General features: G+C 44.6%; 1 protein-coding gene across 1 annotated transcript in view; it reads left to right on the top strand.

Moving 5' to 3' along the window:
* CNTNAP2 (contactin associated protein-like 2) overlaps positions 1-16687 on the top strand; it is a 1478157-nt gene that overhangs the window by 711944 nt on the left and 749526 nt on the right. Inside the window, exon 11 of the mRNA XM_006861289.1 lies at positions 391-562. Coding sequence (XP_006861351.1) covers positions 391-562 — 172 coding nt within the window. The remainder of the gene's footprint in view (positions 1-390; positions 563-16687) is intronic.

Here is a 16687-nt window from a genome sequence, read left to right on the forward strand (position 1 = left end):
CTGAATGACTCATGGAGTCTTGCTTTATGACATTGTATCTGATCCACTGTGGACTGTGTTCACATAGCTGGTTTAGAATCCGTTAAAGATTCGTAGCGACCCTGTATGTAGTGTTTCCAAGCAGAAGCTACTGAGGTGAGACAGTTAAGAAAGGGCTGAAGTTTTACGTCCTCTGCTTTAAGGGGCAGAGGGAGAAATATGTCAGAGGTGAAAATATGGGGAAGCCCAATGCAACCCTGACTTCGTCCCTGAAACAAACGTACTTCCTCAGAAGTCTTCCTTCTTCCCTGGCAAGGTGAACATTATAGAGCGTGGTGGTGTGAGCCCAGTGTTGAGGTCAGTTGGAACACCCCACCCTGAATTTAACCTCTCCTTCCTTGTGCCCCACAGGTGTCCTGAACCAAGTGGCAAACTCGGGGCTCTCCCTGCTGCAGCCATCCTTCCAGGGCTGCATGCAGCTCATTCAGGTGGACGACCAGCTGGTGAATCTGTACGAAGTGGCCCAGAGGAAGCCAGGCAGCTTCGCTAACGTCAGCATCGACATGTGTGCCATCATAGATCGGTAGGTACCTGCCACCAAGCACACACCGTCCATGCATGCCGATGGTTTGTTTGTGTCGGGGCCAGAGTAACACCAGACAGGGGAGGGACGGTGGGACACATATGGCATCTCTCTGTATGTGTGAGGCCTGCGTGCTGTGTATCAGGATGGATGGACTTACTGTGACAGTCCTGGGTCTCCTTAGTCCATCAGTCCCTCAGCGAGGGCAGGCCAGTAGCCCTGCCTGAGACAGCTGAGCTAGAGGGACTCTCAGCTGACTTCAGTCTAGACTTCTCTGTCCGCGAGCAAGGTGACCCTTCCTTCGCGCCTCAGGAGAGAGTAAGACTCGGTGGATTGGGTTTTTTCAAAGCCCCTCCTAAGGGGGGAAACATGGACAGATATCGGGGGGCCAGTGGGGCACGTGGAAGCAGAGCACTTAAAGTTACTGAGTCTGAAGAGAAAATGTATGTTTGGAAATAATGCCAAGTTGGACTGGTTTTTACAAATCTGGGTAGGTACTATTTTTATACAATGGTTGATGTCTCCCTTGTGGAAAGAGGCCACTTTTATATGAGGGTGTATCAGAGCATCCTATCGTACCTACTTCTGAAATGTGCCTTTTACTCTAAAGTAAAAATCAATCTCAATCTGAGAACTTTTGCCTGTAAACAGGCTAAGCTGACTATGAGTTGCTCATATCTGCGTAGAGTGAGATGATTTTCTGAACTATGTTAAAATCTTGTGGGAGATCTAATTCTACTAATTTAGTATCTTGGGATGAGCTCAAGCATAGTAAGGATTGTTAGGATGGAGCAGAGCCAGGCAAGGCTTAGTTCTATTGTACATAAGGTCACTATGAGTCAAAGCGACTTGTTGGCACCTAACAACAACAACAACAACATGTATCTTGGAAGATAAAAGTTCATTGAAGTCTTTTTATGTTCTGAGATAAGATCTTGATCCTACCTCTGTATGCTCCCAATGGGGAGGAGGCCTTAAGTCTATGACAGTCTTGCTTCACTGAAGAGGATTCTGGGGTGATCCTGTGAGACACCTGAGGAATCTTCCGGACTCGTGAAATCATCAGCTCCCCTCTACAGCCATGTATAAGGAGCTAGCGGGTTACAAACCGGGCTGCTAACCTCAAGGTCAGCAGTTCGAATCTACCAGTCACTTTTCAGGAGAGAGAGAAAACTTTCTGCTCTCATAAAGACTTACAGTCTCAGAAGCCCTGTATTGGGTCACTGTGAGTCAGAACCAACTCAGTAGCAGACAGCCACCAGCAACCACCCTACAGTCATGTGTCACTTAATTCCACAAATGTCCTATAAAATCGGCTAGTGTGTGATAAGGATGTCATGCAAATGTCACATGCTTTGTAGTCTGTCACTAAGTCTGTCTCCAAGATGAATTCATACATAAATCATAACAGTTAGGTACAGTTCACATCTGACATCAGCTAGTTAAATATTCATCTCAGTATATAGTGTGAAGTCCTGGTGGGACACTCTTAGAAGCTCCAGTCAGAAAATCCAATGACGTAGTGCACTGGGACAATCTGCTGCTCAAGACCTCTTTAAAGTGTTCAAGATCAAAGATGTCAGCTTGAGGACTAAGGTGTGCTGGACCCAAGTCATGGTATTTTCAATAACCTCATATGCTTGTGAAAGCTGGACAGTGAATAAGGAAGACCATAGAAGAATCGATGAATTTGAGTTACGGTGTTGGAGGAGAATATTCAAAGTACCACAATCCATGAAAAGAAGCAAACAAATCTTTTTTGGAAGAAGTCCAGTCAGAATGCTCCCTACAAGTCACAAAGCTACACTTGGTCTCTCCTACTTAGGACATATTATCAGGATGGACAATCCCTGGAGAAGGACTTCATGGTTGGTAAAGTGGAGGGTCAATGAAAAAGAAGACGATCCCCAGCGAGATGGATTGGCACGGTGGCAGCAACGATGGGCTCAAGCATCACAATGGTCGTGAGGTTGGCTCAGGACCAGAGAGTGTTTCGTTCTTTGTGCATAGGGTTGCCATGAGTTGGTGCCGATTTGATGGCACCTAACAACAGCTTCTGGGGTACTCTTAGTTCTTTACAAAGTCAGCGGTTCAAACCTGCCAGTCACTCTACACAGGGGCTGAGTGGTTTGGGAACTCTGAGAGAATTTGACTCCAAAGGAATTCAAACAACACTAAGAAGACGGAAGGCACATGTCTGTAAAATCATGTTGACGTTTTCTGGTCCTAAGTCAGGTGGTGATCTGAGTGCTGCTAATGTGCTCAGCCGCTAACTGGAAGGTCTGTGGTTTGAATTCACCCAGAGGTGCCTTGGAAGAAAATCCTGGCATTCTACTTCCAAGAAAGGAGTCACTGAAAACCCTGTACAGAAGTCTGCTCTGATGCACATGGCATGAGGTGTCCAGGATTCCGAGTGGACTCCCTGGCAGCTGGCTGGGCACAGATGAAGACAGCGAGTATCACTCTTAAATTTCTATGTGATCTTCATTCGCCCTACGCACCTAGTCTGTCTTTGTCTTGCTTGAGACTATTGAACGAAAATGGAATTTGCAGGTCTGCCCATTTCTTCTCAGCCAAGGGGGAGCTCTCCTAGCCCTGGATCCTTGTGACAAATGTCATTGGTCTGTGTGTGGGGGGGACAGTCTCAAAATTAGAACAGTCGGATGAAAAACGAATGAGCACAACTTTGACTTCAAACATCTCAGGAGCATTGTAAGTGTTTTAGGGAAATCTGACCCAGAAACATGAGGATTTCTCCATGACAGCATGTATGCAGATGGACTTCCTTTATCACCTGGAGACTACTGACAGGAGCAACCTCTGTGGACCTGACTGTCCTTTCCCCATGCTTCCCAGCTGTTCCTTCTTTGGGTCGTCCATGTTGGCAGTGAGACTGATGCGAAACTCCTTTCCTGTACTTCTTTACCTCAGGAAACATGCTGTTTATCACCCTAAAGACTCATTTCCTGACTCTCTACCAACTCAGCGCTGCTCCCTGGTGGCTCCAAGAACTGCCTGGCTGTCAGGAACCCTCCGAGAACTGGGACCAAAGAGGGCGGGTCCTTCATGCTTACAGCTGCTGTCTCTTCTGTGGAGCACTCATCAGTGTCACAGGATTGGACAGATATCAGCATCTCATCACCAGCTCAACTTAAACAAGTAGAGAAAGACTGGCCACACAATAGAAAAGCTACCCTTGTGAGGCCTGTCACATGTAACTCTTTGGGCCTGTCCATTGGCCAGTCTGCCTTTTCTCAGTCCATTCTCCACCTTGGTTCTCTTTGGTCAGATTTTGCACATGGCCGTGTTCTTTCTTGACGTGGTCTTTCTGGGAAGCCCTATCTCCTCTTGTCCTATCTGCCATGTTTCTAAGGGCTAGACGCATTGCACTGCATATCAACCTTCTTGGATCCTGTGTGAACCCAAGGGTCCCCTTTGATCTTTGAACTCCAATGCCACAGCCAGTTGGGTTCTGTTGAAGGGATCTAAGAGGAGTTTCCTGTTTACTGCCAATCATCTGAACTATGAGTACCACAAAGTACCACACACCCAGGTGGACCAGGTAGGTCAATGAATTCCCTATAGTTACTCCAAAGCGATCGTAATTTTAAGTAAAAAAACAAACAAACAAACAAAAAAACCCACTATACTGACAAAACAAAACAAATCAAAACTTTATTTTTTTAAGTAGTGAAATGCCAGAGTATAACTCTTCTAAGAAGAAAAGGAAAAGGAATAGTTGGATTACCCACTTAAAGATTCAAAGGCAGCATGTTTCTTCTTTGATGTACTGTCTTTATTAGGACAAAAGAAAGCTAGATTTGCTTTTGGTGTGGAATGTATCTGTGCTTTGACATTTAAATCCCAAGGAAGACCTTGTGCATGAAAGTCATGTCAGAAAACAGCTCTGTGTTTGAAGATAAGCAGACAGGAAAAAGATAAATAAAACACATGTACTTAGATCAACTACAGATAGATTTAAATAAGCTATTGTGTTTTATTTTTGTTTTTTGACATTAGATTACTTGGGAAAAATGAAAACAATATAAGTGATATAAAGATATCTTTAAGATATTTTTCTTAACAAGTAGTTCCTTCATCAGAGAATTTCTTTCATCATTTACTTGGATCCATTGTAAAGTTTTGATGGAACTCTGGGAGATGATTTAAGGAGCCCTGGTGGCACAGTGGTTAAAGCATCCAGCTATGAAATGGAAGGTTAGCGCCTCAAACCCACCAACTGCTCCATGGGAAAACGATGTGGCAGTCTTGTTTTCCTCAAGGTTACAGCCTTGGAAATAAACCCTAAGAGGCAGTTCTACTCTGTCTTTTAAAAAAAGTAAAAAAAAAAAATTCTTGTAAGTCAGGTGAAGGTTTACAGAGCAGATCAGTTTCCCATTCAACAATTCACACCCATTTCGTTTCAGCCATTGACTGTGACCCTGCAGTGTAGCATCTCTCATTCCACTTCCTCCCTGCGGCTCCTGTTTCCATTCCTCCTCCTTTCCCAACCCTTCTCAGCTTTGTCCTGGGGGAAAATGCTGCCTTTGTGATCTTAAATGGTTGGTTATTGTAAGGTGTGTGTACTGTACTACTATTATTATTCTCATTATAGACCTGTCTATTGTTGGACTGAAAATTGAGCAATGGGGTCATTTCATTTCCAGACTTGAAGAGTGACGGACAGCTATAGTCTTGTGGGTTCCACCAGGCTCTATCCAACCAGTGTGTGGTCTTCGCTGATTTTGAGTTTTGTTTCTCATGTTCTCCCCACTCTGTTCAGGATCTGCTCATGGGATCCCTTTCAGAGCAGTAGGTAGTGGTAATCAGGTACCAGTTAGTTCTTCTGGTCTCAGGGTTATGGAGCCTGACCATGATTATTTCCATAACTCTGCGATTTTCTTTACTCAGTTTTCCTCCAAACAGGAAGAGACCAATAATTGTACCTTAGATGGCTGCTCATGGACTTTTAAGACCTCAGTTGCTACTCCCCAGGATGTAGGATGTAGAACATTGTCTTTGTGACTATGTTCTGTTGACTAACCTTGGTGTCTCCTTAGACTGTGGTCCTGAGCCCCCAGGTCCAGAAACTAATCCCCTCAAGGTGTTTGGTAATGACTAAGAAGTTTTCATAACTTTGTCTTCTATATGCTCCTCCACATTCCTAGGAGCGTTTTCAGCAAAGGTGAATACCCAGGTACAAATACCCTCTGTCAAAACTATCCATGTATCTGTGGGTGTGTGTTCACTTTTCTCCCCACACCCATTCATTCTGCTCTGTCTGAGAGGGTGGATATGGGTAAGAACAACTGAACGGTAGTGAGTTTATTCATTTACTTTTGTTAGAACAATGGTTAGGCACTTGACTGCTAACCGAAAGGCCAGCAGTTCAAGTCCACTCATCAGCTCCATGGGACAGAGGCCTGACAATCTCCTTCCAGAGGATGGAGTCAGTGGGATGACACCCAACAGCAGCATGTGGGGGGCCTCATTTAACAGGCCTCACCTAAAACCGACAGTGGCCATTTGCTGTGTGGAGTCCAGGGGGGGTTTGAGGAGACTTTGTGGGGAAGGAGGGTAGCTGGAGACAGAGACTGCCCATCCTCTTCAACCCCCACCATGTGGAGGTGCCAGCTGCCTAGGCCAGCCACGCTTGTTACTGTAATCCTAGAGTGTCATTAAATCCTTAGTGTGTCATTAACCAGCAGAGGCACACAAAGAAAGTTTCCATTAAAACCAAATTAAAAGCTTTTAGAAAAGCCAGTTGCCAAAGTAAAGCCATCAATTTAGGTATGGACAAAACAACAGCAAAAATGTACATGTGTCCGTAAACACGGAGCTCGGTGTTCTCACATTGTCCTACTAGTACCTTTGATTTTCATCGCACCTTAAGACCCCAAAGCTGAGACTGGTGGGTGGCCAGAAAGATGCGGTGATGGGATTGCAGAAGCCCCCTCAGTGGGTCGGTGTGCACAGCCGCCTTCTCTGCAAACTCCTCCCTTGGAGGAGCCATGGGCGGAGCCCCAGGTAGGGCTTCAAGCTAAATGAAAGTGGTGCAGGTATGTCCTTTCTGCAGTAAAGAACCCTGGTGGCGCAGTGGACTAAGTGTTGGACTGCTTGCTGAAATGTTGGCGGTTCAAACCCCACAGCTCAACAGGAGAAAGATGGGGGAGTCTGTTGCTTCGGCTCAGATGACAGATTTGGACACCATAGGAGCCAGTTCGCCTCTGTCTCTAGGTTGCTGTGACTTGGAAGTGATGTGAAAGCAGTGATGTTGGGTTTTCTTTGATCTGCTTTTCCATGAACTCCATTAGACAAATCTATTGTTCTCTAACCAGGACAAAAAGAAAGTAGAGCTCATTGTTTTATTTTCTAGAATTGAGGAGACTTTGTATTTCAAGAAATGAGAAGAAAGGAAGGAAGTAGGAAGACAGAAGGAGGGTCAGGAAGAGGAGAAGAGACGACCTGTCATGTTGTGTTGCTGTCTGTGTTAGCAGTGTCAGGATGGGGAAATCCAAGAATGGTGTCGATTGTAGGAGTTATGAAACAGCACATTAGTCATATTGTATTGCGCTATTTATGTGATCTACAGGGTTACTCTGGTAGTGTAGTGGCTGTGAGTCGGGCTGCTAACCTCAAGGTCCGCGGTTCGAAACTGCCAGCTGTTCCATGGTGAAAAGATGAGGCTTTCTGTTCCCATAAAGATTTTCAGCCTCAGAAACGCTATGTAGGGTCTCTGTGGGTCAGAACCAACTCCACGGCACACCACCACCATAGGGGAGTGCAGTGGCTCTGTAGGATAAGCACTGGACTGAAAACTACAGGTTGGTGGTTTGAGCCCACCAGCTGCTGCCAGCGAAAAAGATGAGGCTTTCTGCTCCCATAAAGCTTTACAAACTCAGAAAGTCTATGTTGTTGTTGTTAAGAGCTGTCAAGTCCGTTCTGACTCATAGTGACATGGATCCCTACATGTCCCTATACATCCCTATATGTCCCTATACATTTCCAAGGAGTGCTGGTGGGTTTCAACGGTCAACGTTGTGGTCAGTTCTCTAGTCCTTATCCTACAGCGCTACACCAGGACTTGCTAGGAGTCGGCACCAACTTGACTACATAGAGTCACTATGAGTCGGCAGTGACTCGACAGCACTTAACAATAACAAATCCTGTAGAGGGTCTCCATGAGTCAGAACCGACTCAACGTCACTTAACAAGATCAACAACAAGAACACTTTAGAAGGAGAATGCATCATAGGGTTTCCCCTCCAGAAAGCCCTTTTACTAGAACTTGGGGTTGGTCATCTTTGCTTCACTTGCGGATGACAGGGTGTTGAGAGTCTAGGAAAGCCTGGAACGGCGGCTGGCTGAGTCAGCAGATTGGCTTATGTAGCCCACCTCTCCCTGTGCTGTAGTGCCCACTGCAGGCGCCTTTGAGGTTTGCTGATAAAATTGACTTTGCTTGCTGTCAACAAGAGGCACCTGCTAAGCTACTGATGAGGTGGTTGCCTGATCTTTGCTTCTTTGGCACAGTTCCAGAAAGACTTCATCAACATAAATGTTGACTTGTTTGAGGTCAGGCAGAAAGCAGTGTGCACAGAGAGTGAGGAGTAGTACTTCATTTCCTCCAGGGGCTTCTGCCAGTCTCTGCAAAGGTCAGATGCTGGTGTGGTGCCGTCGTTGGCAAAGCCAAACACTGCCAAGTCCTATGCCATCCCCACTATCCATTGTATTTGGAAGTAGATCCCCACAACTTTCTTCCTGGTCTGTCTTAAAACTAGAAGGGCATAGTTGGGTTGGAGGATGCGCAGGTCACAGGGACCACCGTTAGAAGGCAGGAGATGCTGAGGGCTGAGGTACCAACATGGCAGCTGCTCCCTGTGGGTGACCCTGAGGCAGGTGACCTATTCTCACACTACGATGTGCTGTGAACACAAACAGAAGGACACAACTTGTCCTGTGTATAACGTTTTATCTCGATTATACTTGAGTTCAATAAAATATAGTACTAAATTAAACTCACTTCTTTTTTATTTTTATGTGGCTACCAGAAAATTGGACTTCTGGTTTGGTGCTGTAGGGTACACACTGGACAGTGGACAATAAGGTCAGCAGTTCAAGCCTACCAGCTGCTCCTCAGAAACTCTATACAGGGTAGCTATGAATCAGAACTGATTCGATAGCACTTAACAACAACAAAAAAGCTGAAAATTCTAAATTTTGTATAAAATGTGGCTCACATATTTCTAGTACTCAATGATGGGCTAGAATCTCCCTCTGCAATGTTCTGGAAGGGTGTGTGTGGCCATAGGGCCCGGCAGCCTCTTATCCCTGAAGAAAATACTCCATGAGCGGCTCTCCAGAATGATCTAATTTCTGCGACAGTCGGGATTCCCAGAAGGTCTGTGAAACAGCAGAGCACTAAAATCTCCAGTCCTTTTAATTAGCAAGACGCCTTCTTAAACCTGAACTCTGCTCACAGTGTCATCTCCAGAGAGCATCTTTGCAGACTGGGAAAGCAGATGTGTTCGTTTTCTCATGGAATATTAATTCCCTGTTCATTAAAGATAAAATAAAAAACAATCCATGAAAACAATGAGGCCTAAATTTAAGAGGAGACATTTCAGCTGAGCACCAGGAAGAATTTCTTGATTCAGAGATTCATTTTGCCACCAAATGTGCTGTCAGCTGTACAGATGTGTCAGCATCCCTCATGGGAAGGTGGAAGCCCAGCTACTGGGGACAGAGACCCAACTGCAGCATCTTAGAAAAAGCTGGGCCTGCCATGACACCTTTAGGGTACATGAACTTCAAGGTTAGCTCCAATGTCCAGACCTCGTGGACTTCATTCTCATGGTGACAAGACAGCTGTCGTAATGCCAGTCCTTTCATCTGCTCTCAACTCCCAGACGTTGCTACATTTTTACTGATGTTTCCTTGAGCAGAATTTTGTCGCATGACTAGTGTGAGTTGCAAGATAACCAGGGACTGATGTCTCATGTTCAAGGTAGCAACTTATCCAACTGAAAATGAGGGGCTAGGTAAAGAGGAAGGAGAATGACCGGAATGGGCAGTTTCTGCCCAGTCTCTATCTCAAAATATAAAAATAAAATAGAATGCATGCTTTAAAGAAGAAACGAACTTGATGCAGCATTTTTATAATTGATTCAAGTGCCCTTTCTGTATTTTAACTCTTGTCATTGTTAAGCTCTGTGAAGTCAGTTCTGGCTCATAGTGACACTGTGTAGGGTTTCTGAGAGGTGGCTAGTGGGTTTCTGAGAGGTGGCTAGTGGGTTTGAACTCCTAAACTTGTGGTTAGCCATTATAGTGCTACACCAGACTCCATTTTAACTCTAAGAACTCCAAAATGAATACACTATTAAGTTCCAGGTTCAGATGCGGTTAGTTGGGGAAATCTATGTCCCGGGATTTTAGGACTTGACACACGTGCTCATCCGTCTCTCACCGAGAGGCTACTGGGTTTGAACTGCTGACCTCATGGTTATCATTCCAGTTTCTCCTAGATGTCACCAGGGCTCCTTTTATTCATGGAAAGTAAGATGAGTTTCTCCCTACTGAGCTGATTCTGCTCACGGTGAGCATTGTGTATCTGAGTAGAGCTGTGCTCCACTGGTCTACCACCTAGAAACCGTTAACAGGCGGCAGAGGCGGTGGTGTATGTTCTAGCCTGTACATGACTCATCATATAAACTCCTCCCACTGTGAGCCCATCACTCACTGCCTTGAACAAGACTCAGCTCCTTGAATGTTGTGTCTAAGGCTCTTTGGCTCTGACCCTGTCCTGTCTGCAGCTCCGTCTCACACCATCTGTCCCATCTGGCTTCTGGTCAGTGCTGGGACTGCAAACTCCATGTTCTGATCCCTGGTCTTAGATACCCATTCATGGCCCTCTCCAACCATCTGTCCTCAGGACATCTCCTAGGCCCTCCGAGGCGAGTCATCTTCCTGCGCTGTCTTTGTAACTGCAGGTTCAGGACTGTGCTGGCATCCCTGCCTCCTCTCCAAGAATAAATGCTTCATAAGAACAGGGTGCAGTCCAGAGCACCCCCCCTCCACCCGGGGACCCCTAGTGACCAGTATCTAACCTACAAAGTCCACTAAATACAGGCGAGTGTTGGTAGAATGAACGAATGATCATGAAGTCAACCAAAACAAAGTCTGTGAGAGTCTGGAGAAGAAGGAATATTTCCATGTGTAGAAATCCAGCAGCAGTTGGCCAAATCAATGGTATTCAACTGGTCTCCCAGGATGGAAGAGCTAGCACCCCTATGTTAGGCACAGGTCAGGGATATCTTGGAAAAATGGACAGTATGACCAAGGTATGTGATTTTGCTTCTGTCACCATCCAGGGGCACTGCCCCATCTGCTGTGTGGGTTAAGGAACTTGTGCTGCACTGCAGACAAACCAGAAGAGTGTGGCTATGGAGCCCCCACTGGAAGGAGACTGTCCGTCCACTGTCCTTCCTCCCTTATTCTCAGTGGTTTCTATGATTAGTTACCTCTCAGTTCCTGGTCTGGTTGTCCCTTGGGGTAACCAGGGAGCTGTTGGTTCTCTGGGGACACAGGGGAGATGGCCATCAGACATGGGAACCTTTCCCACTCTTGTACTCTTAAACCATGACCATTTTTGCTTGTGGACACTACCACCTGAATGACTGTAAAATGGCACATGAGCTGAGCAACGTTACACCTCACTATGCACATGGTGGAGAACACCTCCACAGAGTTGGATTGAATGTGACTTCCTTTCCTCTTGTCATTGTGATGTTTCACTTTGCAATGCGGTTATTACAATGAGGACCCATAGCTGATGCCTGTGCGTTTAAATGAACAAAAGCCACAGCTTTTTAAGGGCAATGCCAAAATTGTGTAAGATGGGATGCATGCTAATTAAAGTTCAAGGAGCCTCAGGCAAGAGAAGATAAGTTTTTGATTAAGTTATGCAGCAGTGTATTAAATATTCAAGATTAATTAAAATCTAGGGAGAGATTTTTTTAAGGGTGCCATTTAGAGTCTGCATGAAAGCTAATGTAATTATTGTGAAATGTTTGCTATCAAACTGGTTTGATGGATAAAGGATGTCAACTAAGATAAATGGTGAAGAGTGGCAAATTCTCATTGCTCCAGGTAGTTTCTTTCCTTTGATCTGTAACAGTACAGAAATCACATACCCCAAACCAGTATTGTAGAAAGCCATGAAGGCAGAATTCTATAGAATACATTTATTTCATTCAAGTAATAGTGGTGTTGCTGCTGTTTGATGTTGTGGAGTTGGTTCCAACTCACAGTGACTCGAAGCAAACAATAAAACACTGCCTGGTCCTTCACCAACTTCATACTCGTGGTGATGTTTCAGTCCATCCACCGTTGCAGCCATGGTGTCACTCCATCACCTTGACAGTCTTCCTCATGTTTGCTGACTCCTTGCTTTACTATGTATGAAGTCCTTGTCCAGGGCCCTCTAAAAAAAGAAGATGAGGATGATGTTTTTCACAATGTGGGGTCTATTGCTCTCTGGCCTATGAGGGCAGAGAACCCAGCTCTCACTGAGCACTTGAGTTTACTCATCTGTGATAACAGAATCAGGAAATTTGTGCTTCTGACTTCCAGAAATTGGCCTTCTAATAGTTAACTGCAATGTGGGTGGTTATCACCCACCCAGAGGTGCCTTGGAAGAAAAGCAAAAGGTCAGAGCCCTGAAAACCCTGTGGAGCACAGATGAACTCTGCCCCCGGGTGCCATGAGTCAAGTGGACTCCAGGGCTCCTGATGGGTTCTTTCTGGTCTCTTTTCTGACAGAGCCGCAGGCAGTCACTGAGCTTCTCATGTCAAATGTTGACAAGAACACGTGCCCTCCCCACCTGCCACAGTCTTACTCTTGCAGCCACCACCAGCCACAGTGAAGATGTGACATTTCCTAGCTTTGTGATGTGACATTGTCAACATGAGGGAGAGGCCACAAGTACAGCTACTGGAGCTACAGTTGACATGCAGGTTCATTCCAAACAAAACATGCTTAAACATGCCTCTGGGTTCAGGGATGGCTGCAGACAAGTTCTTTCATGAGTACACGTGTCTTAGATTCCTTAGGGTACCTGCAAAATAAAGGTCTAATCAAAACAGTGGCTTCAAGTAAAATCAAATTTATGGAAACTGAAAATCACCCTGCTTAAAAGCTACTGGGTAACAGAAAAAATGAAATTGAAAAATTCCTAGAAACAAATGAGAATGAAACATATCATGCCAAAACCTTTGGGACACAGCCAAAGCAGTGCTGAGAGGACAATTTATAGCAATAAGTGCACACATCCAAACAGAAGAAAGAACCAAAACCAATACATTAACACAACACCTCCAACAATAAAGAGAAGACCAGTAAAGTAAACCTACAGTCACTAAAAGAAAAGAAATCATAAAGATTAGAGCAGAAAGAGACGAAATAGAAAATAGAGAAATAATAGAAACAATCAACAAGACAAGAAACTGGTTCTTTGAAAGGATTAATAAAATGGACAAAACACTGATAAAACTAACAAAAGGAATGCAGGACCAAACAGGAACTTCCAAGGGGGACTGCTAGCAATTCAAGGCAGAGAGCTCCACTCAGAAGGTTATGACAACTGTTTTCTGGGTTTCCCATGAGACTTAACGATGAAGACGCTTTAAGAAAATTGATACTTGCCTTGGCTATCAAGAGATCAGGCACGTGTGTCAAAGCCTCTTTTTCATCACAGCAGTGCTCCTGCTGCTCATTCTTGGAAGCCAACAAAGGCTGCCCTGCAGAATTTCACTCGCAACCTCACTACCTGTCCACCATGCTCTTGCTCCTTCAGACTTGCTTTTTTTTAAAAATGTTTTATTGTGAATTATGTGATAGTTTACATGGGAGAACATTAGCTTTACATTTATCATATCATATATCATGTCATTGCCATGATTACAATCCCCTTCATGCATCATCAACCAACCAAGGGGTATACCCTGCAGGACTGCCACCCAGTCATCAGCACACAGTCCCTTTCCCTATCTGGGTCTAAAGTTCCCAGCCGCTCCATCTCTCCACATCATCGTCTCTGCCTCCGTCTCTGGCGTCAGTGTTTCTCTGGGTAGGGTCCCGCTCTCTGCTTTTCTCCCTTGATGGCCCCAGGAGCCTCTGCTCCTAGACTGCAAAGTCAATCACTCCCCTCCTTTTGCTACAAAACATCTACCTTTACATTTCCAACCTTCACAATCAGTCCTGATAACAATTATTCACTGTTGTACCACAAGAGACCTATTCCCATATCTTTTCATCAGCCTTGCACAGACAGATTGGATGCTACTCAGTGGAGCTTCTCCCTTCCTCCACTCCCTCTGGATCTAGGCTCCCTCCTGAAAGCTTGTAAGCCAGTCACTTCTTGCCTGTGTAACCCACCTCCCTCCCCCATTTTGAGTAGCCAATGTCCAAATTGCCCATCCCTGTCTACTCTGTATGGAGGGGGTGGGAATGATCCTCGCTGTAAAGATTTGTTTCCTCTTTTGAGCTACTGCATCCATAGGAGTAGGTCAAATTCATCAAATTCTATCAGATTACTCTTTTTTCCTCTTCTTTCTTCTTCTAGTTGAGCTCTGATCATCCAGCCTTGAAGCCAGGTCAAGTGGGTATTATCTGCAAGTGTGGGTGTTCTTATGCATATGCCCTCTCTTCTTATTAGCTGGATGCTTCACTCTCCACTCTAGTCCTCTGTGGCTATATCACTGACTCTGGGCCCAGGAGAACCCAGGTCTTGCCACACTGCTGGCCAACCAGGTCTACACCTGGGTTCACAGGAGTCTATTGAATGTTGTAGGGCTTAGCTCGCAACTTCATTGCTGCTTTTTCTTCACTTCCCCTTATTGATGACGAATGTGGTCACCAATCAGAGCATGTATTCCCACTGAGTCTTAGTCTTGGAAGGGGGTGGCCCTGAGGGGACCTGACCACTTGCCTTGATGTCAATTGGGCGAGCAACTTGCTTATTCTTGTAGTAATCAATCTGACTGCCTATATTGTTTTGTATTTTTCCTGTCAGTCTTTCTTTCAAGAACTATCTTCTGTTCTTCTAGCTGCACCAGACTGTTCTGCTTGTCCTTTCAAGTGGAAATTTCCCACCTCAGAAGATTCTGGATGGGGTTCAGAATTCCACCTATGGTCTTATGTAATGCAGAGGCTTTGCAGGAAGCCTCCTTCACTGGGCTCGTTGTAGCCCCATTTTAGGTATTCCAATCATTTATAGGTAGAAGAAGTACTTATAATCTTTCTATGGTTATATTTCTGGCTATTCCTTTCTCTCCCCCTCAAGTGTCTATTTTATAATGGTATGCAAGAGAAACCAAGATTCAAAAGACAGCCAAGCATCTTAACATTATTACCACTCTTTTCCCCATTCCAACCATGTCTCAGTCCCTATATCCCAGAACCCTGTTGTTCCAAAGTTGTTCATACATCATTATTTGCCTCTGCCTCACTTAGCCCATGCAAAGTTCCTAATTGTTTTCCCGTCCACTTTATTCTTTCATTCCCCTCCCCCTTCTTGTGTATTGCCCCCCTCCCTAGCACCCAAATTATCCTATGTCTATTACCTACCCTGTGCTCCACCTTCCCCTCCCTCCCCTCACCCCACCCCCCATATCCCGGTAACCAGCAAAGAAACCTCCCCCTCTTTAGTATGTGTTCTTTTTCAGCAGGATGTTACTCAGTTTCCATGTATTTGACATTATTTTCTTGGTCTTCCTATTGTTGATTTCTAATTTGATAGCATTGTGGTCTGAGAAGATGCTTTGTAGTATTTTGATATTTGTAAATTTATAGAGATTTGTTTTGTGGCCTAAGACATGTACCCTGGAAAAGAATGTGTATTGTGCTGTTGTTGGGTTGAATGCTCTGTGCACATCTATTAGGTCCAGTTGGCTGATTGTGTTGTTTAGTTATTCTGTGTCTTTGTCAAGTTTCTCTCTGGTTCTATCTATTTTTGAAAGTGGTGTATTAAAAATCACCCATTATTATTGTAGATTCGTCTATTTCTTTCTTCAAATCTATTGGAGTTTGCTTTATGTATTTTGGAGCTCTTTCATTGGGAGCATAGATATTTATTATGGTTATGTCATCTTGTTCAATTGTCCTTTTAATCATGACATAATGTCCATCTTTATCTGTTATGCTGGTGTTTGCTTTAATGTCTATTTTATCAGAGATTAGTACTGTCACTCCTGTTCTTACTTTTAATTTTTAATGTGAGGTTTACATGGGAGAATATCAGCTTTACACTCATCCTATTGTATTTCGTTTCATTGCAATGATTACAATTCCCCCATGCATCATCAAATAACTAAAGGGTACACCTCACAGCCCCACAGCCCGGCTGCCAGCACACAGCCCTTCTCCCTCCCTGAGTCCAGTGTTCCCAGCCACTCCATCTGTTCATGTCATCATCTCTGTCTCCATCCCTGGCTCACTATCTCTCGGTTAGGATCCCGCTCTTGGTTCTTCTCACTTGATAGTCCCAGTAACCTCCGCTGCTGGGCTGCAAAATCAATCACTCTCCTCCTTTTGTCAAAAAATATCTACCTCTATATTTCCTACCCTCACAGTCAGTCCTGATGGCAGTTATTCACTATTGTACCACAAGAGTTTTATCCCCATTTCCTTTCGCCAGCCTGGTCCCAACTGATTGGAAATCATTCAGTGGTGATTCTACCTTCCCGTGCCCCATCTGGAACTAGGGCCTTTTTGTTTTTAATTGCAACTAGCTTGGTATATATTTTTTTTCCATCCTTTGACTTTTAATATGTTTTTGTCTCTGTGTGTGAGATGTGTCTCTTGCAGACAGCATATTGAAGGATCTTGTTTTCTTATCCGTTCTACCACTCTCCGTTTTTTAACTGGTGCATTTAATCCGTTTACATTCAGTGTAATTATCAATAGGTATGGATTAATTTCTGCCATTATGTTTGGTTTTTTTGTGGTGTTGCTGCTTTCTTTGTTCTGTATGTCTTCCTTTGCTGAGTTCATGCTTTTTGTGTTCTTTCTAGTGAGTTTCCTCATGGTTTTAATGTTTCCATGTTCTTCTTGGATTTTCATTTTCTTGGT

The sequence above is a fragment of the Chrysochloris asiatica genome, unplaced genomic scaffold, assembly GCF_000296735.1.
Source record: "Chrysochloris asiatica unplaced genomic scaffold, ChrAsi1.0 scaffold00041, whole genome shotgun sequence".
Taxonomy (NCBI): domain Eukaryota; kingdom Metazoa; phylum Chordata; class Mammalia; order Afrosoricida; family Chrysochloridae; genus Chrysochloris; species Chrysochloris asiatica.